We start from the raw sequence: 26,559 nt of genomic DNA, 5'->3' as shown, positions 1-26,559 counted from the left end.
TGAACAAGCAGAAGAGACTCGTTCTGTTTTCCTTTTCTGACATACACACTTCTTTGACACCATGAATTTTTGTAACATGTTTTGTTTGATTATGTCCAATTTCAGGGTACATTTCCTTTTCTTTATCCCCATCCCTCCCCAACCCCCTCCACTCCCACCTGCCCCTCACCTCCCCTCTGGCAACCATCAGTTCTCTGTCTTTTAAGAGTCTTTGTTAAATTTGCTTCTTTTGACGTAGATCCTGCCATTGCTCACGTGGGAGACAGACAAGAGCATAGATGTTGGATTGTCTGAGCCTTGGCAGCCCCGGCTCCTGCAGACGGACGCCTCACAGCTTCTCCCGTGAAGGACGGAGAAGGGGGGTCCTGAGCAGTGGGGACCCGTGTGCACCCCACAGGTTTCATGATTCACAAGTAGCCTCAGGAAACTGAAACCACCCGAGCAAAAGGTCTTTTTTATTCAGTGTTAACAATTTAACTTTTGAGGAGTGATAGGCTACTTTCATAATCGGCAGATAATTTTGGAGTGTTACTTTTGTGCGTGGGCATGCTTTAGAAAAGACCATGGTTTTATTCTCTTATCTATGTATTTGGTATTTTCAAGTTTTGGATGCGAAGCAAGTAGTGCTCCTTATTTTTAAAAAGTTGTATTGAAGGATAACTGACACATATTTAAAGTCAACAATTAGATAAGTTTCGACACAGCAATACAGCTGTGAAACCACTCCCACACTCAAACAGTGAACGTGTCCGTCTCTTCCAAAAGATTCCCTGGCCTCTCTGTATCCCTCCCCCCCCCATCCCCGTACAACCGCTCTTCTGCTTTTGGTCACTGTGTATTAAATTTCCTAAAATTCGATGTAAATAGACTCCTAGGTCTTGCCTCATTTGTTTCCCACCTCAGGGATGGCTCGCTGTCTTGCCTGGTACCTGGTGTCCCGTAAACTGTTATTTATTTTGTCTGCTTTGTTCGTTTGTTTCCTGGTAGGGGGTAAATCTGATCCCCTGGCTGGAAGCAGAAGTTCAACTATTGCTTTTTAATTGGAAAAAAAAAAAAAAGGCTTATTTAATTTAGAACTGCCATAAATACGTCTATACCTTTAAAATCTCATGTGATAAGTAGTATGAGTCTTCTTAACCATTTGTGTGTGTGTGTGTGTGTGTGTGTGTAAGGAGTGAAAATTGAGTTTCTAGATTTATCTTAAACAGAAACTTAGCAACATTTGGGGTATGTTTCTAGAGTTTGTAGAAATACAGATCACTGTACACGTATGTCCACAAAATTGTATCACAGTATTGTAGCTGATGCCCAGAAGTTGATTCTCAAGTTCGGGCTGGTACCGTTTGTTATCACTGTGTTCTCTTTACCAAGACTGGAAAGCAGGTGTGTGTTTGAGTGTGCACACGTGTGTGCATGCCTGTGTATGTAACAGACTTCATAAATTACATTACTGGTTATGAATAGTAATGCATTCAGAGTACAAAATTCAAAAGATATGAAAAAATAGTGAAAATTTTTGTTCCTTTTCAGTTCCATAAACGGTCTGTTTTCCTCCTTAATATCTTAACTGTTTTATTAGTTCTGTATCCTTGATGCTCTCGTGTCTAGGGCCTCCCTAACCTGGGCAGAGACTGTCCCTCACGGGACTAGCCTAGAGACAGCAAAAGATCGACTTTTCATAGGCACACTAGCCAGTCCAGAACCCGTACTTGGAATCACTTCCTTCGCAGAGCGGCTGTCTATCCAAGGCCCTATCTGTCCACACTCCTTCATCTCCCAGGCTCAGGAACAGGCGGCCAGCACAGCCCTCTCTGCTCCAGAGCCCACTGAGGTCATGTACACCAGCCAGTCCTAAACCTGCTTTTGCTGCTTGTACCTTGTGGAACCCACAACAAAATCTCTCGCCCGAGCTTTCTCCTTGTTCCTTCTTCCGGCCAACCTGGTGCATCCCTGGGCCGCTATGCTATGGTGTGGCATGCGTCCCCTCTTGGAATTGTAACAGACTGTCTCTTCAGTGACCCTGGTCTCCTGACTTGTTGGCCTCGCCATACCTGAATAATAAAACCTACATTTTGAAACGCTTTGAGGCAGCTGGCGTTTGCAGTTTCTTTCCCTCCTGTACAAGCAAGAAGATACTTTTTTCTCTTTCTAAACAGGTAGCAGCATAAGACGCATAGTGATTTTCATCCTGGGTTTTTCTCTTAACAGTAGTAGATGATGCTGTGCTTTAGGAAAGGGATGTTATGGATCGATGGATTTTGCCGCATTATTATAGGAATATATGTGCATATCCATGTCAGTTTCACCACTCATTTTGCTGATCCACTTGTTTTACACTGTTTAGTAAATACATTTTTTGTATCTTCTCATTTGTTGATGTGCATCTTCCTGTTTGGGAACAAATACACTGAAAACCATTCTTATGGTTAAAAATAAATGCATCAGAAATGTTAAGTGAAAGTAGAGACATTCTTTTTGAATATATGCGTGTGACTGTGATTTCTGTGTGTCTGCCTGTGCATAGTAAAGGGTTTCGGCTCCGACTTCTGTTGGATCCGCTTCCATCCACTGGAATTTTAAATGGTTTAAAAACGAGTTTGAGGCTTTCAGCTATTTTCTTAGCTTTTCCTTTGTCAATTCTGTAGAGTTAAAATTTCACCTCTTGGAGGCTGATCTTTTCTCATTATTGGATCTGGAGCACATGGCACAGTTTGAATCTTGTAAGTCCTGCTGCTTCTCTCTCTCTGGACTGATTTCCATCAGGCTCTCTCATGCTTGTTACCTTTTAGATTTGAGCTTGAAAAAGACTGCCAAAGAGAAACCAGCAAACCGTGCCTTCCCTTCTTTTGCCCCCTTCTGTGTTGTCCTCTGATCTTTCCTGACCCCTCTTCCACCCTGCCACCATCCCCTGACCTCACTTTTAAGATAAGCCGGAACAAAACTTTCGTTAGGAGCCAGAGCACCAGTGACAAGTGTGGCTTATTACGTATGAGGTGCTTTATGTATTACAAGCAGCCTCACATACTTCCTCTTTACAAGCAACCCTGTGAGACGGCCAGACTGCAGACAGTACCAGGAGTCGGCCGTCTTCCCCGTTTGTATTTTTCCCATTTTACAAATAGTTATATGACTTCAGAGAGGTAAAGGTCACCTGGGGGTTGGCGCCAGAAAGACCTACATTCCGTAACTGCTGCTTCTGGGAGCATAGTCCCCTCCCACGTTCACTCGTTCACTCGCTGTGCCCTTGGGTTTGGGAAGTAAATGTGGTTTGGGAGCCAGGTTTTCTGTACCTTCTCTGTTCTTTGTATTGAGGAATTCCTGCATGACATAGTGGTTGCCTTTTAGGCTAATCTCATTTCTGTAATATTTTTAGACCAAAAAGCACGAAGTTTCTAAATAACATTAGATGTTTAAATTTAGTTTTATTAACCATGTACTGCAGAGAACATTAAACTTTTTCTGTGAAGGGCAAGGTAGTAAATATTTTAGGCTTTGCAGGCCATCCAGTCTCTGAGTGAAAGCAGCCATAGACCAAATGGAAATGAATGGGGATGGCTCTGTTCCAATAAAACTTTATTTATGGACGTTGAAATTTGAGTTTCATGTATTTTTCATCTGTCTCAAAGTAGTCTTCTTGTGGTTCCGCCCGCCCCCAACCCTTCTGGCTCCTGGTATGTTGATGTACTGACTAGTTGGACTAGTTAACTTCTCAGGGGTAGACTATTTGATCAAGTAAAAATTGAGAATTTTTCTCATTGCTAAGCAGTGACTACTAACAAAATAGAATTTGTGTTTTTCTTCTTGAGGTTATTAAAATTATTCTTCAAGGAATAGTAGTTAGGGTCAAAGTCTCAGATAAGATTTAGCAAGTTGATGACAGACTATTAGATCTCTTCTTGTCTGAGAAAAAAAAACTATTTCTCCTTAGAAAATATTTCCAAGTTTTGAGATTTTCACACTTTTTTTTTGATGCTGGTGTATCCTGTTAAAAATATTTCAGAGCTTGCAATTCCAGCTCTCACAGTTGACTGTATGTATACTTACCAAATCTTGACCACTCCCTTCATTTTTGTTCCCCATCCCCTCATTCTGAGTTAAGAAATCCATGGCTCCAAGTACCAGAACACAGCTTCTTATGCTTTGTAGAGGACAACTTTATACAGGGCCCTGTTTTTCATTCATTTATTTACATGTAGGATGGACTGTTTAGTGTAGAATTATTTTAAGTCCAGTATGAGACATGTTTATTTGATGACAGATGTGGTGGTGTTTATATAATTAGATCCATGTATGTGTGCATGTGTGTCTGTGTAGTTTACGTGTAGTAATCCCTAATGCGTGGTCAAGACTTAAAATTCTGCGACTCACAGGTTGGCAGGTATGCTGGGCACACATCCATGTTCTAGTCCAGTAGCACACGGCCACTATTTTTTTTTTCCCCCTCAAAGTCAATGGCGTTTTATTGTGGCTGGAACGGAGGCCGAACAAAGTGCAATAGGAAGTAGCTACAGCTGCAAACAACTTCCAGGGGTTTCCGGTAACATTTGATAGCCACAAAGGGAGGAAATCAAGGGCCAGCCACTTTGCAAAGGCAGGATTCATTTAAGGAGGAAAAAAAAGGTTTACCTATTTATAGTTTTTTGCCAAAGATATGCAGATATTTTAAAGAAGAATCTATAGATCTTTCTTACCTGTTCCTCCTGCTTATTTTTTATTTTATAATGAGATAAAAAAAAGAGTCTGAAAGAAGTAAAGTTTTATTCAGTGCCTTTTTTGCACATGTTGAAGTATATAATGCTTTTCCTCCTAAAATCTGTTAATCTTGAATCCTTAGGATAAGATTTATTAAGAGATATTCTGGTTTGTTTGTTTTTTCATATGTTGCTGAATGTCATTTGTTAAAATTATCTTAAGGACCAGTATGTTCAGATTGTCCACGTACGTGCCTTTTTTGTCAACGTGATGTGAACCTCATGAAATGGGTTGGGTTTCTTTCCCTCTCTACCTCTGCTGTATCTGACATTTATAGGAATGTCAAAGGCAGTTCCCAATAAATTGCATTTGGCTTTTGATCTTGTGTTTATCTTAGCTTTTAATACCATGAGGTTTCAACAAGAAACAGCTAGTAAAATAGCATTAGAGCCAGAAGAGAGGTCTTGGAGACGTCAGGGTGTAAATTCCTACCCAGCCACTATCTGTGCATGACTTTAGAGCGGTCGTTTGATTCATTTTATGAGGGTTTTCTCTGGAACTCTGCAAACTTGAACTGAGTGAGCTCCGAGCACCTTTGCAGCCTTGACAGCCTATGAATAGAATTCTGTTTCTGGCTCTGAGCCTAATCCTGCCGGCACCAGGACTGCAGTGACAAACAGTAGCCGCTCACATGGTCGCCGCAGCCGGAGGGGCTCTCGACAGGCTGCAGTTACGCGCGCTTCGAACACCTAAATAAAGACGGCGCGGTCCCGCAGAGTTCCCTGAGCTCGTAGTCTGAAGCTCTGAGGGGAGGGATGTTGAGCGATAAGTCTGGGAAAAATGGGAAGTTCTCTTGGCCTGGAGGGCCATCTGTATTTTTAGAATGGGGCTGGGGTAGCAATGCCCAGCCTCCCTCCCCGTCTTTCCGAGGCCACTCTGTCTGTTCAGCATGGGTGTTTGTCTGCCTGCTTTGGGTGCATTCGGTCTTGGTTTAGGGCCTTGAGGGCCAGGACCAGCCCGTGTTCATTTATTCTGTCCCTCCTAGAACCACACGTGGTACCAAGTGTGGTTGCTGCTTTCCAGACTCGCTTGACAGTTGACAAAGATTTAAAAACTGGTGGAATTCACATGATTTTCATTTCACCTGTTGGAGAGTCTTTAAAGTTTGGACAGAGAAATGCTGTGTTTGGTCTAGTTTCCCTCCCTTCTGCCTGTGGCACCCTGTCTGCCCACGGCGCGGTGGTCCTCAGGACTGGAGCTGCAGTCTTGGTAAATTGCAGTCATCAGCCTCGTTCTGAGAACATTTTCATTTTCTTCTTTCTTTTCTTTCTTTTTTTGTTTTTGTTTTTTAGATTTTATTTATGTATTTGACCCAGAGAGAGAACCTGTAAGCACGGGGAGCGGCAGGGAGAGGGAGAAGCAGGCTCCCCGCAGAGCAGGGAGCCTGATGCAGGGCTTGATCCCAGGACCCTGGGAACATGACCTGAGCCGAAGGCAGATGCTTCACCGACTGAGCCACCCAGGCGCCCCACATTTTCCTTTCTTTCTTTCTTTCTTTTTTTTTTTTTTTAAAGATTTTATTTATTTATTTGACAGAGAGAGAAACAGCCAGCGAGAGAGGGAACACAGCAGGGGGATTGGGAGAGGAAGAAGCAGGCTCATAGCGGAGGAGCCTGATGTGGGGCTCGATCCCATAATGCCGGGATCACGCCCTGAGCCGAAGGCAGACGCTTAACGACTAAGCCACCCAGGCGCCCCACCACATTTTCCTTTCTTAAAGCTGGTCGGCAACATCTGTAAGGTAGAATGTCCCGTGGAAAACCGTTTACTGAGGGACAGGCATATGCTACGTGGCATTCGACAGTAACTGTCTCCTGCTTCCCTGTCTCACTGTTTCCTGGCTTTAATACTTCATTTAAAAAATGAGAATAAGTCCTGATTGTGTTTCCTCCCTGGTGTTCCATACATTTGATTAGTCCTTGTCGTTCTTTGGTAGCGTAACAAACTTAACGCGGGCTTTGTTTCAGTAGTACACCGTGGACGTTTAAAAAAGAAAGAAATCATTCAGGAGCCCGGAATTTAACATACATGCCCCATAAAGTTCTAAAGTGCTTTTGTTTAACTTCTGACCTCTCATATCTTCTCTATTTATTCTGTAGAGTTTATGTTAATTTTTCCTGGTAGTAGGCATTTTACTGTTTTTTTTTTTTTTCTTAGCCTATAATATATGTCGGAGGAATAAGAGGTCATTATGACTAAACTAGAAAGGACTGTTTTGGCAAATGTAGGGCAAGCGCAGGTAAATTTTTTCTGACAAAGAATATTTTACTGGGTAAATGGTTTTTGAAACATTTTTTTCTTATTATTCTCATGGTACCCCCGAGGCCCATGGTGCTTGTTAAATGAACTCTTAAAAGAGCAGCGAGGAAGATAAAAAAGAGAGAGACGGGGGAAAAAAGGCAGCGAGAAATTATTTCAGTTTATTTAGAATAAAAAGGTTTTTTCTATCTTGGTTTTTAGTTGAAACAACTTTCGAATTAGGACTTTGTATTTTATAGGCATTAAGCTAGTATTTATTAATACGGTCACTGAAAAAAATTTAGGCATTTTTGTATTTCACTGTTTTACCACGGGGGAGGAAAGAATATGAAAAATATTATGGTTAAAGATACAAGTGACGTACAATATTATTTTATATATTAATTAAAAAGAAGACTTAGCTCATGTGTGGCTCTGAGTGGTGTAGGAGGTTCCCGCCAGCACTGAGCTTGCTTCCCCTTCCTTTAAAAGCACCTTTGGCTCTGGCAAGCTTCATTTTTACAGTAAGAGTACATTTTAGAACGTATGATACACTTCATTAAATTTTGTTAAAAAACGTATTAGAGGGGCACCTGGGTAGCGCAGTCGTTGAGCGTCTGCCTTCGGCTCAGGGTGTGACCCTGGCGTATGGGATCGAGCCCCACATCAGGCTCCTCTGCTGGGAGCCTGCTTCTTCCTCTCCCACTCCCCCTGCTTGTGTTCCCTCTCTCGCTGGCTATCTGTCTCTGTCAAAATAAATAAATAAAAATCTTAAAAAAACAAACGTATTAGAGGGGTGCCTTGGCCAGTCGCTGGAGCTTCCAACTCTTGATTTCGGCTCAGGTCATGATTCACGAGTCGTGGAATCGAGCCCCCCATCGGGCTCTGCCTGGGCGTGGAGCCTGCTTAAGATTCCCGCGCTCTCTGTCCTTCTGCCCCTCCCCTCTCTCTCTAAACAAAAGTATTGGAAAAAATTGTAAAAGATACACTACTGTCAATAATTCTAATTTTAATTTTTTATTATATATGTGGCTGGATACTCCAGATTTAAAAAGTAAATCCTTTAAGACCTTCCAGCCTAAATTTAGTTTTCAACCAATAAATATTTCTGTCTTTTCACACTGATTTTTTATAACTTACTTTCAAGTTTAAATTTCTTTAAATGATATACTTGTTAAAAATAAAAGATTTGCATGCTGCAGAACTGTATAAAGTAAAACTTGAAAGTACCTTTTCTTCTCCTCTTCTTTGGCTCTCTTGTTCCGTTTCTCCGAGGGCACCCAAGAGTAATTTGGGGTTTACCCTCTTATGAAGGTGTGTACACATATTACAAAGCCTATATACATATATACGTCATATATTACCTCTTTAGTTTTTGTAATACTTGTCTAAAACTTGCTTGAGCGATGTTGTTTTATAGCCTACTCCCTGGGGAATTACAGTTTTATTGTAATGAACCTTAATGTTGCTGATTCTTAACGCACACTGAATGTCCTGGGAGCAATCCTTGCTGAGGTAGGGGTTGAAAGTAGAAAAGTAGAAATCCAACTTCCAGATCATGGTAGTAACAACTCCAGAAGAAATCACCGTGTCCTCACTAAAGAGGACTTAAACTGAATACTTGTGTTACCACCAAATACACCACAATTAAAGTTTTTAAACTTAGTAAAGAACAGAATATATGAAAGTGTTTCAGCAAAATCCGTGGAGAAAATGGTTGAAAATAATAGAGCTAAATTACATGCCTGCGGTCAAGGGCTGGTCACCATAGTGCTGTGGTTCATCACGCATTGTGCAAAGGATGCAGAGTCTTGAGGACGTCCACAGAGGGAGCCAGACTGGATGTCCAGAGGTAACCCTAGAATAATGTAAGAAAGTCCTGTGTGTTCACCGAATAATTTTGTGGTGTGGTCATTATACATATTAAATACGTATTTATGATCTGCACACTCAGGAGTTATTTGTGTGAGCTAAGAGTTTGGCTCTGGGGTCAGATGGACTTAGGGTCACATCTCTGTTTTGCCACTTACTGTCCTTGTGACTTTACCCCTCAAAAGCCTCAGATATCTAAAGATAGTCTATTAGTAGCTCCCCTGTGGTTGCTGTGATTATTCATCGACAATGACCTATATAAAATGCTCAGCCCAGAGCCGCATCCTTGGAAGCACACCATTAACATTGCCTAAAAAGGGAGCTATGAGACCATGGTTTAATACTTCTCTGTACCTTTTAGGTCTAAGAGCTATTTCCTTGAATGAGTTGCATGCCTTCAAGGACATGGGCCTTGTCCTAGGCTTTTATATGTATGTCTCAGAGTGACATGTTTGGGGATGACGTTCTGAAAAAATAGGTTGAATAACTTAAGACAGACTGAACAAGTGGGTGACTTTGAGTTAGTCAGCTTGTGACAGCATCATCACTGCTGATGAACACACGTCCTTGGTTAATTTTTAGTTCTTAGAAGTCCTCGGAAGCCAAAAATATAAGTTGGTAGAATATTGATCCCCCCCCCCCCCCGCAAAAGTCTTTAAACACAGAGCCTCTTGGTTTTGAGGTATTCAGGTGAAGCTGTAAGCGACCAGCAAGGACCAGGTCTCCTCGTCCGCAGCTGAGCCCAGGGAGAAAGGACACTAGTGAGCGGGAAGGGCTGTAAGGAAGGGGGCACCGTGGGGCGGCATCAGAATCTTGGGCATGTTCGCTTTTTCAGTCTTTAAGACCGATATTTACAGAATTTAGATTTCAATAGCAAATATATTTGCCATTGAATGACTGCTTCAAATTCTAACCACAGAACAAGATTTTGAGTATTGTAGGTGTCAGTTTTTGGTTTTGACAGGGGTACTTTGAAAATTAGATCTTCTGTAAAAGAGAAGTGACTTGTGACTATTTAAATTATTTGAGTTAACTTAAAAATTCAACCACATGTCCAGGGCTTAGTGGCCACATATGCTGGGGGCTATCATAGTGGATAGTGCAAACTGAAGAACTTGCCCATCACAGAAAGTGCTGTTGGACACCTGCTTTTCTAGAATATATGTTGCTGTAGTTCATGCACTATTATAAAATGAACAAAAGGATCCAAAAGCCGAAGTAGTTGCAGGGGTTAGAGGAAAATAATCAGAGTAATGGGAAATGTGGATTAGGTGAGTAGACTTTCCCCCCTTCCTTGATCTTTCCCCTTCCTCGGCTTATTCTCAAGTAGAGTAATTGGAAAATGGTTCAAAGTAAATTTCCTACCAAGCAAGGAGAACACGAGGTCATACTTTTTTCCCTCTAAAACCAAGACTTTTTTTTTTTTTTTTTTTTTTTTACAGTTTTGGTTCTTTAAAAACTTCTACAGATCACCAGTATTTGCTCTCTCACTGTGGTTGGACCTTAATTCCATTCAGAAATTCTTTTTCCCCTCCTTCTCTGGCGGTCATCGAGTGACATCTGCAGTGCTGATGTTTCAAACCATTTTTTATAGAACCACATCTTTTAGTCCCTTCCCACGTTTCTCATTCTCACTGTGGACCTCAGACTCTGATGCCCTGGGTGGATTCAACTCCCAACTCTCCACCTTGTTGAAAGACCTTGAGTAAGCAGTCTAATCTCCCTGAGCCTGTAAAAATGTTCAGTTATTTTGTGTGTATCACCACTGACATACATCTGGATTAAATGCGGTAGTTTATTTAGAGCTCCTAGCACAACACCTTGACATGTAGTCAGTCAGATAACAATGAGAGCTGAGGTCATCGGGTGCATTATTTGGCTCTTGCTGTGTAGCAAACTGTCCCAGAATTTAGTGGCTTAAGACAACCATGTTTAGTGGAGGATTCTGCTGGGCAATTCTGGTCTTGTCCGGGCCTGACGGATCTTTCATGCAGTCGTGGTCACCTGGCTGGTTGGCTCTGAGGCTGGCCGGTCCTAGATGGCCTCACTTGCATATTGGGTGGTGGGCTGGTTGTCCGAGGGAACAGTAGGTGGCTGGACTGTAGGTGTCTCATCATCCTGCCAAGTTAAAGCTTCCTTGGGATACAGAGCCCTCAGCAGGAGCCCCTGCTTTTTCTTGCTGTGTTCTGTGTGAACCCTGCAGTCTAGTCTGACTTTCTCGTATTGTTTCCTGAATGTGGCCTTTGCCTTAACCCTTGTTCTTGAAAACAAGGCTCTGTCTGAATCATCTCTGCATCCGTAGTGCAGCGCACGGAACAGTTGAACGAACAGCTAACTAGAGCTCTGCCTTCGTGGGCTCTCTCACCGGATGCTCACCGACTTGTCCTTTGATGTTCACTTTTCTTGCAACCTGCTTTGTGACATCTGTTTGATCTCTTAAACTTTGGGAAGTTTAGAGATGGTTTTTGGTATTGATTTATAAGACATGTCAAAGAGTAAAATTTTATATTGAAACAGTCTAACATTCTCTCTTCTTAAATGAATTCTCTTCTCTGAATACTAATGTGGCCTTGGCAAGCTACGAAGACATACATTTGTGGAGTAAATTGGTAGCTGCTACTGGGTGAGAATATAGTGTATTTGCTACGTCGGTTCACCTATATTTATAGTAGTATTGGTCTGCACAATGAGATATTTTTCTAGGCCAAGGAAACTCTCTTTTCATTTCTATTTTTAATTTAATAGTGCTCTGCAGAAAAGATAAAGCACAGAGTTAAAAAAGCAGCACCTCTATATACGTTCTCTTGCTTTTGTCTGCTCTGTTTTACTTTCTCACTTGCTTTGTTGACCTACTAAATGAGTAATGATGATTGCTGGTGTGTGTGTGTGTTCTCTCAAACTTTATGTAATGGGCAGTTCAGAGTTTATGGAGACTTGAAATACCAAAGTGCAGGAGATTAATGCAATGTGGGGTGTTGGGGAGGAAGAGAAACCCCAAACCCTCTCCTCGGGACCTCGGGAAAACTAAACTCTAATCCCGGCTGTGATGATGACTTGCTGGTGGCCTTGAGACAGTTTAACTTCTCTTTGGCTCAGGCAGCGGAGCTCCGTAATTTTGAAGGTTTCTCTCTAGCTCTGAAGGCTTCTTACTGTTTCTAGAATCGTGCTGTTTCTATTAAATATAGGCCCTCCTGAGATTTTGTAATACACATTACAGTGAGCACAAATGTCTAGAACAAAAGAAACGGATATACTTGTTAGGAGATCTACTACCTGCGGGGTCAGTCGCGTGTCCGGGGTGGGTAGGGAAGTGTCCTCCGGGTTCATCGTTTGGTGCAGGTGTCGGACAGGCAGGCCGGGCAGAGGGGTCAGCAGGATGCAGATGCACGGAACTGCGGCGGACGTGAACGTGAGCCGCGCGGGGAACGCGGCCGCGGGCTGGTGTGGCCGGGGCGCTGCGTCTCTGGGTAGCTCCCGCTCTGTCCGCTGCCCCGAGGCACCGGGTCCTTCGCAGGCCTCCGCGGCTTCCTCGCATGTGCTGCTTCCCGCGGAAGTTCGTGTTGTGTGCAGACTGTACGAGAAGCATGCGTTTCCCCGTCGCTAGGCGCGCAGCACCTCCTGCCCCCCCCCCCCCCCCGCACGTGCACAGCCCCCGGGGATGGTAGTAGGAAGGAAAACCCTGGGGTCCTCCGGAGGGTTCCTGTGGGCGGGAGCGTGGGCAACAGAGAAGGAGCTGCTCGCGCGGTCTGGAAGGTCTTGCGGGGGGAAGCTTCGTGGCCACGCAGGGCTGGCGGCGCTTCGCTCGGGCGGGAGCTGCGTGCGGCCTCGTGCGCCCGCCCGCTCGTGACGTCGCCGTGGGTGAGCCCGCCCGCGTCTGCTCTCCGTCGGAGAGATGCCCTCCCTGGTCTTCCCGCCGCCCCGACTCCCGCTGGAGCGGCTCCGCAACGCGCTTCTCCGCGTCCGCGGGGGGTGGGGGTGGGGGGTTCTCCTGCAAACCCTCTGCCCCTGGCGGCGGGACACGTGGCTGCTTGCGGCCGGATGCCTGCTCGGCTCCTCAGGGCTTCGGGACGTGGCCGCGCCCTCCTTTCCACAGACCAGCCCGCCGTGCCCTGTCTCTCTTCACACCCCCGTGTGGCAGAGCCCGAGCCCGCCCGGCTCCGTCAGCCCCGTCAGCCGCGTGTAAGCTGCGGATGCGCGTCGTCACTGCCACCTGCGCTCGTGCCCCGCACACCCGTCTCAGTGCTGCTCCCCCGTGGTTTCAGGCAGTCCCTGTATGCACACGTCCAAGTGCTTTTATAGCAGATGCGGCAGGCAGAGCCTCTGCCCTCCGGAGGCCCGGGCGGTCGTGGCGGGAGCGCGTGGGCGGACGCTGTCGCGGAGGCGGTGGCGGGTCGGAAAGGGACGTGAGCGTTCACTGCCCTCGGGGACGTGAGTGCTCCCCTGCTCGAACAGAGGAGACAGCCTGACACACACGGAGAGTGTAGGTAACAAACCGGGTCGGCTTTCTGTCTCTGTTGACCTTGCAGCGGGCACGCGGGCACACGCTTTGTGGGCTGTGGTGTGCGGTTCGTAAACTGCGGGGGCAGGGTGTTCGTCTCCGTGACTGACTCCCTGCGGATGTGGGGGTGTTCGCGCAGCGCGGGTGACGGCCTCCGGCAGCGCGGAGCTGTTCCGCCGTGAGCCGCCCGCTTCCCGCCCTGCGGCGTTGCCGTCGACGCCGCCGCTCTGCCGGGCACGCTGGGACACTTAGATGGGACCCACCACAGTGGTTTCCCGTCCTCCTTGAGCTACTTAAAACCACAAGCGGAAAGTGGTGAGCTTTGGGTGGGAAAAAAGAGGGATTAACCTCAAAAGGGTTTTGGCTGATGAAAACCAAACCCGTGCCGCATTAAGCAGCGTTTTCACACCAGTAAGCCTTGTAAAGCATTGTCCTCGAAGGACGGCCCCGATTCTAGTCTACAGCAGTGTTTTGTGGCTCTCATTAACAAGAGCGCATCGCTTAGTTGAATTGTGGGGAAGATACTATTGATTGAGATCCTTCGTAACTATTTAAGAAAAAAAATACTTCAAAATAAGTGAAAACATGAACGTTTCATTTGCAAATTTAGAGAAACGTTTTGAATAGCCTTTAATTGGTTAGTTGTGTGATAGTAGTTAGCATAAAAGGCGGAAATCAATGATAGCGATAAAGTCTGTTCTTAAATATAAATTATTTGAAATATTTCCTGTGGAAAAAACACGAAAAGCTGCGCAGGAGAAAGGTTGTTGCTGGCAGTTGCCTTGCCACATAGGGTTTTACCTGAGCTTCAGATCTGACATTGGATTCGCTCAACACCGAGGCCGTACGGGACATCTTAGCGGTTGGGGGAACTCTGTGTTTTGTGAAGTACAGAGTATAATCAATCCGTTTTAATGCTCTTCCAGGATCCAACGTATGTTCAAGTTTAGCCGACTGTAGTCTAGAGAGAGATTGAAACTATAGATTTTCTAGTGTGATAAAAAAATCAAAGAAATAAAGAATATGGGGTTTCTTTGAGGATCATTTGTGTTTTTTCTTTCACTGGAAATTAATTGATACTTGAGCTGTATTTCCTGGAAAATCACATTACTTTTATAACCGTTCTTCACTTACGAGAGTAAATGATTCAAAGCTAATAAATCAGAGTCAACATTAGATTTTCCAGTGGTCCTTTTTAATGTAGTTATAGAAGATGTTTCTGTCAGCTCTTAATCATCACTGCAGCAGTTAGAGGAGTTTGAAATCCTGGATAACTTCATCTTTTTTAAAAATCTCTTCTGACAAAATGTTTATTCAAACCACTGAACAAATAAAAAATGTAACTGATTTCAGTTTTGCCACTTTGTTCGTCCCTTTGTCATTTATCTGCTGTGTTGGAGAATCATTAAAATGAGAAAGTATGTTGTTGGTAAATAAAATAATTGAACCTGGATTCATCATTTTTCTTCCATTAGGAATCCAGAGATTTGCTCAGACTTTTACACTCAGTGGTTTCAATTACAGTATTTTGTAATTGACTTTATCTGTAAGGATTAATGAACTGTTATCATTTTATAGGTCTTATCACAACGACGTCAAGGAAACTAGACCGAGAGCAGCAAGATGAACATATATTAGAAGTAAGCATTTCTTTATTTTAATTATTTAAAAATTTTATAAATATCATGGGAAACAGCATTCTTGTTTGCATTAACTAGTATTTGTAACTGTTATGATTTCGTTATATTACTTCTGGTCAGGGGAAAGAAAACATTTGTGAGTGTAGTTCATGTCCCCTTAAATCCCTTTCTAAAATCCCCAGAATACAGGATCACTTTATAAGTTCTAATTTTTGTGTGCACATACAGAGCAAACAGACTGGAAGGAAGATTATTTACATTTTCTTTTCATTTATGTAAGAGATACTTTTTCTTTATGCCTTCTATATCTTTTTCCTTAGTATTCTGTTTTTTGGGATATTTTTATGATAATAATAGATCTCTTTCAACTGTAGTTAGTTTCTGGTTTTTGTTGTTAAATAATTGCATTGTTTTTGCATTTTAAATTGAATTGTAGAAAGTTTGATTTTTAAACATTTCTAAAATAAAAGATTGAAGACTGATTTGTGCTTTTCTAAGATGGTCTCTTCTGACAGGCTTCATTCTCATGGCTAATTTAAAATCTCTTTCTAGTCCCTGAAAGGAGAAACACAGCTTGTCCTGTTCTGGTTTGCTGGTGGATGGTAGGCATGTTGTAGGAGCAGGGATAGGAGTCACTGGAGGAGAAAGGTAGAGGGTCATGTGGGGGTCAGGCATGATGTGGTTGCTGGGTGCCAGGGCCTACAAGCCAGGAAGAGGCTGAGAAAGGCACTGTGGAGAGTTTCCCTTGCAGAGGAAAGCTGAGCAGAGCAGACATGTAACCTCTGTTGACTTTCCTCTACCACACGTGAAAGGCCAGTATTGATCACTGGAGCCAGAGGAGACTAAGTGCTTTCTGAGTTGTGAGTTACCTGCACAAGGCTTCCATTCCACCAGTGTGGGTACTTGAGGAAGTCCTAAACTGTGGTTTATTATTTTTATTAATACTTAGTTCTCTCTTTTTATATTATTGCTGTTCATAATGCTGCCTGCTTAATTTCATTTCATCCTTGGTCAAATTTCTAACTTTGTCAATAAAATATTTGCTTTTTATAGCTCTATAGTGTGTGCTCATGAATATTCTGTCTAGGAGGGGTTTCACAGCCACCATTACAGTTAGTAATTGCTTTTTATTTGTTAAGATTTTATTTATTTTGAGAGAGCACGCGCGCGAGCAGTGGGAAGGGCAGAGGGGGAGGGAGAGAGAATCCTCAAGCACACTCCCTGCTGAGCACAGACTCCACGTGGGGCTTGATCCGAGGACCCCGAGATCATGACCTGAGCCAAAATTAAGAGTCGGATGCTGAACCGACTGAGCCACCCAGGTGTCCCTACAGTTCGTAATCTCTTCATGTGTTACATCTGAGTGTTAGTCATAGGTATTACAGTTCCCTTAAATTCATTTTCTTTCTGTTAGAGCAGGGTTTAGAATTTTTATTCGGTCCCTGCAGTGATTGACAGAAGGGAGAATATGGTTCCTAAAGAAAGGAAACAGGTGGCACGCTCTCTGGAGTGGCAGGTCCCAGGCATGGGCATCTTGCTGCGGCCGCACCCTGGTTAGAACCAGTGCATATGGAAGCATTCACCACTGCAGTCCTTAAGGCTCGGATTTTTATTCCTAAGCTGAATACATGAATAATTAGAGTGACCATTACTTTACATTGCTTTTACTGAAAATCTTAAATGGGTCTGAAGTGAAGATTTTTGTATCTGCTATACTAAACGTGGAGGACTTCTGCACAAGAGTCAAACAAAACAAAATGATGACAGCTGGTATTAAAAGGCATGCTCCTTCACATGTATTTTAAATTGATGATTTAGCTTGCTCTATTGTTGAGGCTTAAAAATGACAGTTTTTAATGCAGTATGTGGAGATTTGATTTTTTTTTTTTTTTAAGATTTTATTTATTTATTTGACAGAGATAGAGACAGCCAGCGAGAGAGGGAACACAAGCAGGGGGAGTGGGAGAGGGAGAAGCAGGCTCATAGCAGAGGAGCCTGATGTGGGGCTCGATCCCAGAACGCCGGGATCACGCCCTGAGCCGAAGGCAGACCCTTAACCACTGTGCCACCCAGGCACCCCTGGAGATTTGATTTTTAAGTGTATAGAGTATGTGTTATTCTTCAGCGGACTCTCTTTAAAAGCAAAATCTTCATGTGTCTCTTGGCTTAAAAATAAGTTGTTCTGATAGCTTGCCGTTTCGGTGACATTCATGTTACAGCTGCAGTAGTGCAGGGAGAGGTGGTGTGGTGAGGGGAGAGCAGGGGCTCACGCTGCCTTTCTTGGCCCTTGCCTTGCTTCCCGGTCCCTGTCTGGAACCGGACACATCATTGTCTTGCCGCCTCACAGGGCTGTTGTTGAAGGCGAGGAGGTGGTATGTGTCATAGCGTGTGAACTCTGCAAGTCTATGCAAATGCGAGTTTATTGTTAGGAGGAAGATAGTTTTTATATAGTTATATTTTGAAAACATCTGTTATCTTTCAAAAACAGGTTACTGTGACCGACAACGGTACCCCCCCCAAATCCACCATTGCAAGAGTGATTGTGAAAATCCTTGATGAAAATGACAACAAACCTCAGTTCCTACAGAAGTTCTACAAAATCAGACTCCCAGAGCGGGAAAGACCAGAACGAGAAAGAAACGCCAAGCGCGAGCCCCTCTATCGTGTTATAGCTACAGACAAAGATGAAGGTCCCAATGCGGAAATCTCTTACAGCATTGAAGATGGAAACGAACATGGCAAATTTTTTATTGAGCCCAAAACCGGAGTGGTTTCATCCAAGAAGTTTTCTGGAGCTGGAGAATATGATATTCTTTCAGTGAGTTAAGATCTAATCTTTGAATTTCTCATGTACTTTGTTCATCTGGTCTTATGTCACTTGTCTGAAAATTTTCTTTCTCTTCAATAAGTGGCCCCAGTGTTTGTGACCTAACATTGGGAAATGTGACTTTGGTTTTCCTTCTCCGCTGTCTCTCCAGTTATCACGTATGTTGAGTGTGGCCTTAAACACAGGGAATATACAAATACAGACACTGAGTGTTTGAAATTGGCTCAGTTTGAGACCAAACCAATCTGTGCTTTGGTCATACAATGTAACTTCTGATTTGCTCCCTCCATCCCCTCTGCTTATATTTTATAGATTAAGGCAGTGGATAATGGTCGCCCCCAAAAGTCATCAACCACTCGACTCCATATTGAATGGATCTCCAAACCCAAACCGTCAGTGGGGCCGATTTCCTTTGAAGAACCATCTTTTTCCTTTACTGTCATGGAAAGCGACCCAGTGGCTCACATGATTGGAGTGATATCTGTGGAGCCTCCTGGCACGCCGCTGTGGTTTGACATCATTGGTGAGTGTTCTTCAAAGTTTTTATTGTTCTGCATAGGTTACACTGAGGAGAACCGGTCTTTGATTTTCTGATTTTTTATACATTTCCGGTTTTAAAATGGGGAGTAACACTTAGAAGTGGAGAACTTGTCTTAAACTGCAAGATTTTGATTGCAGAATGTGTTATAACATCCAGCATGTACTAGTTTAAAATCGGTGCTGTGCATGTGCCTTAATGTAAAACTAAGGTTTCCAAAGTGCATGAAGGAGTTAGAAACCTGAATGTTTTGTCCAAAAGCACAACTTAATTTTCTTTCTTGACACCTAACATATGGCACATGGCTGTTTTTAGTGAATATGGTTTGAATGCTTAAAACAACTGTGTGACTGTCACATGTCAGTATTTTATAGGGAATAGTTTTATAGATTTTAATTGTATAACTTAAAAATGAGAGTACCAGCTATGGCCTATTCAGTTTTATTTACTACATTTTGAGAATGTGGGAAGCAGGGTTCAGGAGATTCATGGACCCTGGAATAAAGATTATATGCCTACGTCAGTTTTTTGTTTTTCTTTCTCTTTAATTGAGTTTAGACATAGAACGTATTCCCTTACAATCTCCCATACTTAAAAAAGAAATTCACGTTAAACTTTGACAGCTTCATTTTTAAAATTCTGTTTCCTCACTTTATTTCAGTCATCAGGACCTTTAAAAGCAAAAGTATGGATTGTGACTCATCTCTAGTTGGTCCTTTAGATTCCTTTTCCCCCTCCCACCCCTTTGCCACCCTCTCCGCGAAATGCTGTGTCAGCATTTGACCGACTGGGACGTGGGCTGCGGGGCCACAGAGCGCGGGCGGTGCGGGCGTTACCTCTTCAGCCCCCCCCCGCCCCCCGGCCGGTGAGGCTCATTCCCAGCTTGGGGTGTTGTATGAAATCATTGACATCATCCACACCTCCAAACCCCTCACTTCAGTTTTAAAGAAGAAAGATGATTTCACAACGAACTACAATCAAAATCGTTTGTTTGCTCCCTGTTGACACCTGTCACACTTGCGGACGAGCCGGGCTCCCGCTGTGCTGTGTGTGATGCTGACCGCCTCTGGAACTGGTCTGACTGATGCTCTCCCTTGTTCTCTGCTTGCCTTCCATGCTTGCTTGCTTCTTTGTGGCTGTGCCAGGAGACACACTTGCTAGAGACGTGTTTTCCATCTTTCAGATGACTTGTGACCTGAACTGTACAGCAGAAGGTATCTGCTGAGATCCCATAATTTGCCTCAGATTATGAGATCTAAAAGAAAAGCATCCGCTTTTAAAACCTTGTTTATTTCCAGTGACTATCTTCCATTGCGCCTTGTCTTCGTGGCATTTACGTGGTCACCCATTCCAGTTGCAAACATGCCGACTTCTGAGACATCTCAAGGTCATCCTTAGTTTTAGTTTTCACTGAAGATTTTGGTTTTTTATGTGTGTGTAGTTTTACTTTTCGGTAAGATTTAGTAATAGAACCTCATCGTGACATCAAGGGTTTTATTTTCATTCCATGTCACTTCATTGATAAAAGTGTCTCAAGTTCAGTGGGTGTGAAAGGAGTTTTATCTAGAACGTAAGTGGGAATGCATTTGGATACTGTCAGCACCACAGAAACTTCTGCCTTCATTAAGCTCTGTGTTTGGCAGCAGTGGGGAAAATTCTTAAGTATATAAGAGCCAGGACCAATTGATGTTAAGTGCCACTATGTTTTTCAGAGTTAACATTTGTTTTTAATAGTTAATTTGTTAGGGCAGTATGCTTCAAGTGTCACAAATTTTTTTTTTTTTGAGTAATTAAACATTTAAATGGCTGACTGTGGTTAGTAAAGGATGTTGTGTATAGCTACTGGGATATATAAATTAAAGACCTACTCAGAACCCCTGAAAAAGCGAGTGGAACATAAGTCATTGGCCACATTGGCACGGTTTTTCCGTCTTCAGAGTTGCTTTCTCGCTTTCCTCTCGGTAGCTTCCTTTGACAGTCAGGGCTCAAGTTTGCATTAGTAGGCACTGTCTTTCTAATTGGCCCTTCTTTTCTTGTCTTTCAAAATGAAAGCTCCTTAGAAACACCTTGTTGAGTAGAACATCAGAAGTGGTTTTTTTTCCCTGTCATGAAGAATTAGAAAACCACAAAAGAAATGACAGGTTTTCGTGCTTTTCTGTATGTCCTGACTTGAACCAGGTGGCAACTCCGACAGTACCTTTGATGTGGACAAGGGCACCGGGACCATCATTGTTGCCAGACCTCTTGATGCGGAACAGAAGTCAAACTACAACCTCACCGTCGAAGCTACCGACGGAACCACCGCTATCCTTACACAGGTAAGCGAATTTGTCAGAGGAGGATTGGTACGACCTTTTTAAAAAAAATTTTATTTATTTGAGAGAGAGAAAGATGTTGAGAGAACGAGTCGGGGGAGGGCCAGAGGGAGAAGCAGACTCCCGGCGGAGCAGGGAGCCCAACATGGGACTGGATCCCAGGACCCTGGGATCATGACCTGAGCCAAAGGCAGACACTTCACCGACTGAGCCACCCGGGCGCCCTTGATAGGACCTTCTGATTTTAGGGTCCACAGGCAGTATGAACGGTTGGTTCTGCCCTTGGAGGCTCCCAAGCAGACTTACTGTGTTGATAGAGCTTATCCATGTGCACAGTAAGGATTTGTATGGGGGGAAAGAGAATTAACTGCAAATCTTGGTGTAGGTTTGGCCTGTAATTAACCAGTTTGGGAAATTTTGAAAGAAGACTTTAAAACAACAACCCACTTTTGATTATCAAAATCTTTCAATTTTATACTGCTTTTGAACAGTATTAGTATAAATTGTATCACTCTTGAAGATGAATTGTCCAAGTAATTTTCATTAAAGCTCATTAAAGTGATTAATGATTTTTAAGTCACTTTTTTGAATTTTTTCCCTTTTGCCTACTTTAATGAGGGTTGTATAAAATGGCTGATAAAATTGTTCTTATAATTCCTTTAACATCTTTATTCCTATCTGATAATTAAGACATGGCCAGATTACTGGGATTTCAAATTTAAATGTTAAAACCCTATACATTTAATTCTCTCTGAGTCTCTGTGTGGGCTGTTTGAGAATTTGTTGAACATTTGTTATATGCCAGGTATGGTTCTAGAAACTGAATACTGGGAAGCAGAATCCTACCCTCATAGAGCTTACCTTAGGATGGTGGAAGCGAAGATTTACATATAATCTTCTGTGTCCTGAAAGACAAAGGAAGAAATAAAATATTAGAAGATAAAATGCTTCCAAATTCCAGTATTTATCTTTAGATGGTACTGTTTTAAATCTCAGGTGAGACAGGTCATCTGTTAGATCATTTAGTTGCACTGAAGAATAAAAGTGAGAGCCTGTGATGTCTTTCAATTAATAAATGAGTAGATGATTCAGAGCCAGTTATGAAAAGACCTTATTCCTTTCTCCACATGGTTGTAATTTTTAGTGTATTTAAAATCTACATATGTATCATGCTTTGGGGTCATTTTGAGATTGTCATGTAAAAGTTTTAGTACAGTATTAAAATTTCATATTTGTCGGTAACTGTTCTCATTTTAGAAGTTAGACTTTAGAGCATGAAAATGAGAATAAAAACATGGAGTTGGTAATAAATTTAACAGGATACATTTTGAAAGGTTTAAAGAGTATAACTGTATGTGGACCAGTTAAATAATCTAACCAGAAATTAGCAAAAGGCATTTACTAAGCAGTAGAAATGGCCCTCCGTGCCAGGCATTCTCATTACTGAAGGTGGTCTATTTGCCTGTAGCGTTTATTGCTTATTTCGTAACTGAGTAAGCGGCAGTATGCCCTTCCCCCAGTAATTTTCGTTTCAGCGAGTGCTGTTAAAAGCTTCGTATGAAATGTGGACACGGTTGATTAAAATTTCCTTTAAAACCCAGGAAATAAATTGCAGTCTTTCCAGGGACACAGAACTCTCTTACGTTTTAGTGCTTCATTTATACTTTGTAACTTCTCTTGAGTCGTTTTCAGAGGGTCTTGATAATGTCCTCGTGCCTTGCTGGCAGGGAGGGGGAGTCCGAGTCTCAGGGAGTGGTCGCGGGCGAAGACTCACCTGTGAAGGTGTGGGACAAAGGGGACAGTCAGTAACAGGGCGATGGGGTTGAGAAGAGAGCAGCTAATGCCACGTGAAGAGCGACCCGAAGGTGAGAATTGGGTTGGCAAGGACCTGAACACGGGGTGGGTTCGGGTCTGTAGGTAAAACTCGGAAAGCGACAGGGCGGATGTTGCCGCGTGCAGGTCAGTAGCCGTGGACGGTGGGGCAGGTTTGGGGAGCAGCGTGGGGCCGAGCCGCAGTGCATCAGCAGCAGAGGGGGCGGCGGGGGCTCCCAGCATAGTCCCCAGTGCTCTGTTGAAGCAGCACTGCTCCTTGCTTTCCTGTCCTGCCGTCTGCAGCTTGGGATGCTGGCCAGTATTAATTCAAGTCGCTTTGCTTTATCTGGTATCTCAGGGTAACTTTCCAAATCCAGTTACGGCTCTTTTCTTTCTTTGAAACAGCTCTGCTTTCATGTTTCCTTTCGGTTTCTCTTGAGCAGCAGCATTACGCACAGGTCGATTGGTTGGAATCTTGGCTCTGTCTCTTACCCTATCTCTGGGCACGTGGCTGTCACCCTGTGGGCCTAGTGATTTTGTCCTCACAGGGCACACCGAGGGGTGAGTGAGGAGTAGCACACGGGCTGCTGGCGCTTAAAGCCCAGGGAGCTGTTGTGCATGTTGTCCATGTGGACTCCCTGCTGGACAGTTCAGCCCCCTCCCTGTCTCCGTTCTCTGTCCCTGCAGTTCATCTTGCTCTTCCCACTACCAGAGGGGTCGGCCTGGTTGGGAAGAGGGGGTAAAGGGGAGTTGCCTCTGATGAGCTAGTTCAGGGCGTTCAGGATGTGTAGCTCTCCAGCCTGTGTGTACTGGATGCCACCTTCTCCCTGCTCGCTTACCATCCCCTCGTGCCATGTCCTTCTGTCCAGTCTCGAAGAGAGAGGGTGTTTGATGCTACTTCTTGCCTTCGTGTCTCTGACCAAGGTCTGCCCCCACCCCGTCCCAGTGTACATTGATCCACCAACCTAAGACCTACGCAGGCAAAGCCTTACCTCCTCCTCACGAGCTTTCGGCACGTCCCACGCCATCTCTGGACTCCTGCAAACTTGTTGATAACTTACTTGATTATATGTGGAATCCCACTGTGCTTCACATGTGTAAGACCTCCCCTGCCGAGCTTGAGAGCTTCCTGAGGACAGGGGCTGTTGTGCATTTATTTTATTTGCACCCCAGTAATGTGTAGGTACGTGCTGAGTGTATAAGGGCGCTGTGAATATGCTTTATTTGAATTGCTGTATCAAAATTGGTTGTTTTTACCTTCCATGTTCCTATTTAGTTGTGATTAATTGACTTTAGAGCAGGATTAAACTACCTCTGCCCAACACTCACTCCATTAGGAAAGTACTATGTAAATTTATAATGGAAATGAATATATAATGATTTAACTTAGAAAAATTATAAAACCGTCTCTTCTGGATCATTGTTGACCTTTAAGATGGTCTGTAGTTTTAAATGTTTATGTAACTTTCACATAAAACCTTCCTGTGGTTTAGTGAATGCGTTTAGTTATGTATATAAAGTTTAATGTTACAAATCCATCACTGAGGCAGTGTTTTATGAGAACACTGGTGTCGTCTCCGTGGAAAGACCTGTAGCTCACATGCCTGCACCAGTGTGGTTAGCAGCTTAACCTGTGGATTCCTGGGACTTCGGCCTCCTGTGCCATTTGGACTCGCGAACCTCTTTTCCACGCGTGCAATGAAGCTCAGATTTCTTGTTTCTAACTATAAACCATCTTTGTAATCAGTAGTGATTTCCACTGTGCCTTATCCACACATCTTTTCAGTCTGAAAATTAATCCTCTTACTGTTTAGAGTAAAAAAACATTTTTAATTCAGCTTAGAACTAAGGTTTTTTTAATAATGGCTTTTTCCCCTCTCTGAGATTTTTACTGTGTGTTGACATATTTAAGCGAGCTTATCTTTTTAGTGTACTTAAAGTGCTTTTAGGAAATGAATGTGTTTACTATTTTTATGTAGGTTTTATGATGACAAAAATGTAATAAAGATTGTTAAAGCACATTTCAATTTATTGGTAAGAATTTGGAGTCTCAACGATTAGAACAAGAAATTTAAATACAGTATTTATCTAGTACCGTCCTCACCTCGCTAGCTGGTACTTGCAGATTCAAATCTGACACAGGAAATCATCTTCTGTAAACCCTGCTCAAGTAAGTTCTCTGTTCCCCTTACGGGAGCACTCCAGAAATAACTGTCCTGTGGAGACCTGAGAGACATGAAGGGCGCAGTCAGAAAGAAGCGTGTGAAAGATGTTACGTATGCCCCCAAAGTCAGTTTCAAGGGTTTAGAAAGGTCTTCATTATCTTACTCATATGGGCAATATATCAATGGAAGGTTTTAAAGTTTTTTTTATTCTAGATTTTTGTTCTTTTATTTCTCATTTTGTGTTTCACTTTGCTTAAAAAATAATTTTTTTAATGTGCATCTCATTTTCCCCCTTGATTCTGCATTAAGATATAATTAAGGCTATTACTATAATGTGAGTCATTTTGTCATTATAGGTGTTCATCAAAGTAATAGATACAAATGACCATCGTCCTCAGTTTTCTGCATCAAAGTACGAAGTAGTTATTCCTGAAGACACAGTGCCAGAAACAGAAGTTCTGCAGATCCGCGCTGTGGACAAGGACGAGAAGAACAAGCTGATCTACACTCTGCAGGGCAGCGTCGATCCACTGAGTCTCAAGAAATTTCGACTTGATCCTGCAACGGGCTCTCTCTTTACTTCGGAGACACTTGATCATGAGGCCGTCCACCAGCACGTTCTTACAGTCATGGTACGGCTTTCTACTCACTTTTTGGCCACCATCTGGTTTCTGAAGGGTTTTATAGGTTTGAGAGTGATTTTTAGTTATAGGGGAACCCCCGGCAGCATTGATAACCTATTGATCTTTCAGGTGCGGGATCAAGATGTCCCTGTAAAGCGCAACTTTGCACGGATCATTGTTAATGTCAGCGACACGAACGACCATGCCCCCTGGTTCACGAGTTCCTCCTATGAGGGGCGGGTTTATGAATCAGCGGCTGTTGGCTCAGTGGTGTTGCAGGTTACAGCTCTGGACAAGGACAAAGGGAAGAATGCTGAAGTGCTGTATTCGATCGAATCAGGTATTTTTGGAGCACTCAGTAGTTTGACTTTAAAAAGTGCACTTATTTTCTAAAACTAGTTCTATGTGTAGAAACATTCCTGTATGTCACTGTAAAAATTGCTTAAATTGATCTTCAGCTACCATTTTTCATATTAGGAGAAAGAAGACTTTTTTTTTTAAGCTTTTAACTCAGAAAACAGAGAGCGTCCTACGTTTCAATAAAAAGATTCACATTATTAGCATAGTTCAAGGTTCTGAGAAGTTCTGCAGTGAAGAAAACCGTATTTTATCCAATTCAGTATTTCCACAATGTTTTAACCATACAACATTTTCCTTCATGATATTCATTAACTATGAAACACTCTTAAGAAACCAGTGGCCTTAGTAATTTAACTTTTAGTCAGAGAGCATTTTCTCGTGGGCACAGCAGGAAGTTCCACAACAGAGTGCTGGGTGTCAGACCCCTGCTGCCGCTTCCAGGTTTAGCTTTTCTGCCCCTTTCACCCTCCTGCAACCTTTAACCAGTTGAGTTTCATTCATGGAATTGGGTTGTTGCAGTAAGCCCCAGGGTTGCAGTTTGGACTGAAGATGTTGAAAAACCCAAGTAGTGTGCTGGAGAGTTGGGCAAGGAAGGCCTTGGACATTTCTTCTATGTTTGATAGGGCAAGAGATCCAGAGTCTAGCTGGGAGTTACAAGCAGGATCAAAGTGAAATGCGTTGTTCCCTGTTCTTTTATGATGCTGTTCATAGTCTTCATCTATTCATTCCGTGGACCAGTGAAGCATATTTTCTGTGTCAGGTGCTGTGCTGGGGGCTTGATGTAGGTAGAGGCCATCCTGGCTCCACAAATGTATGTTCATGCAGAAGGGAAGCTCCTGATTGAAATGGGAATCCGCGTTAGAGCACATGGTTTGTGCAGTCAGAATTCATTTTGTTTTGGGACCTTCCCTACTCATGC

At 43.2% G+C, this 26,559-nt stretch overlaps 1 protein-coding gene across 5 annotated transcripts in view; it reads left to right on the top strand.

The window, feature by feature from the left end:
- The window catches only part of FAT1 (FAT atypical cadherin 1), a 122,336-nt gene that overhangs the window by 61,443 nt on the left and 34,334 nt on the right, over nt 1–26,559 (top strand). For all 5 annotated transcript variants that reach the window (XM_026508654.4, XM_026508651.4, XM_026508652.4 and 2 more), the window contains exons 4-9: nt 14,939–15,000; nt 17,489–17,818; nt 18,140–18,350; nt 20,544–20,683; nt 25,014–25,289; nt 25,410–25,620. In XM_026508654.4, coding sequence (XP_026364439.2) covers nt 14,939–15,000; nt 17,489–17,818; nt 18,140–18,350; nt 20,544–20,683; nt 25,014–25,289; nt 25,410–25,620 — 1,230 coding nt within the window. The remainder of the gene's footprint in view (nt 1–14,938; nt 15,001–17,488; nt 17,819–18,139; nt 18,351–20,543; nt 20,684–25,013; nt 25,290–25,409; nt 25,621–26,559) is intronic.

This window comes from Ursus arctos, unplaced genomic scaffold (assembly GCF_023065955.2).
Source record: "Ursus arctos isolate Adak ecotype North America unplaced genomic scaffold, UrsArc2.0 scaffold_27, whole genome shotgun sequence".
NCBI classification, from domain to species: domain Eukaryota; kingdom Metazoa; phylum Chordata; class Mammalia; order Carnivora; family Ursidae; genus Ursus; species Ursus arctos.
This window is presented reverse-complemented; position numbering and strand designations above follow the sequence as displayed.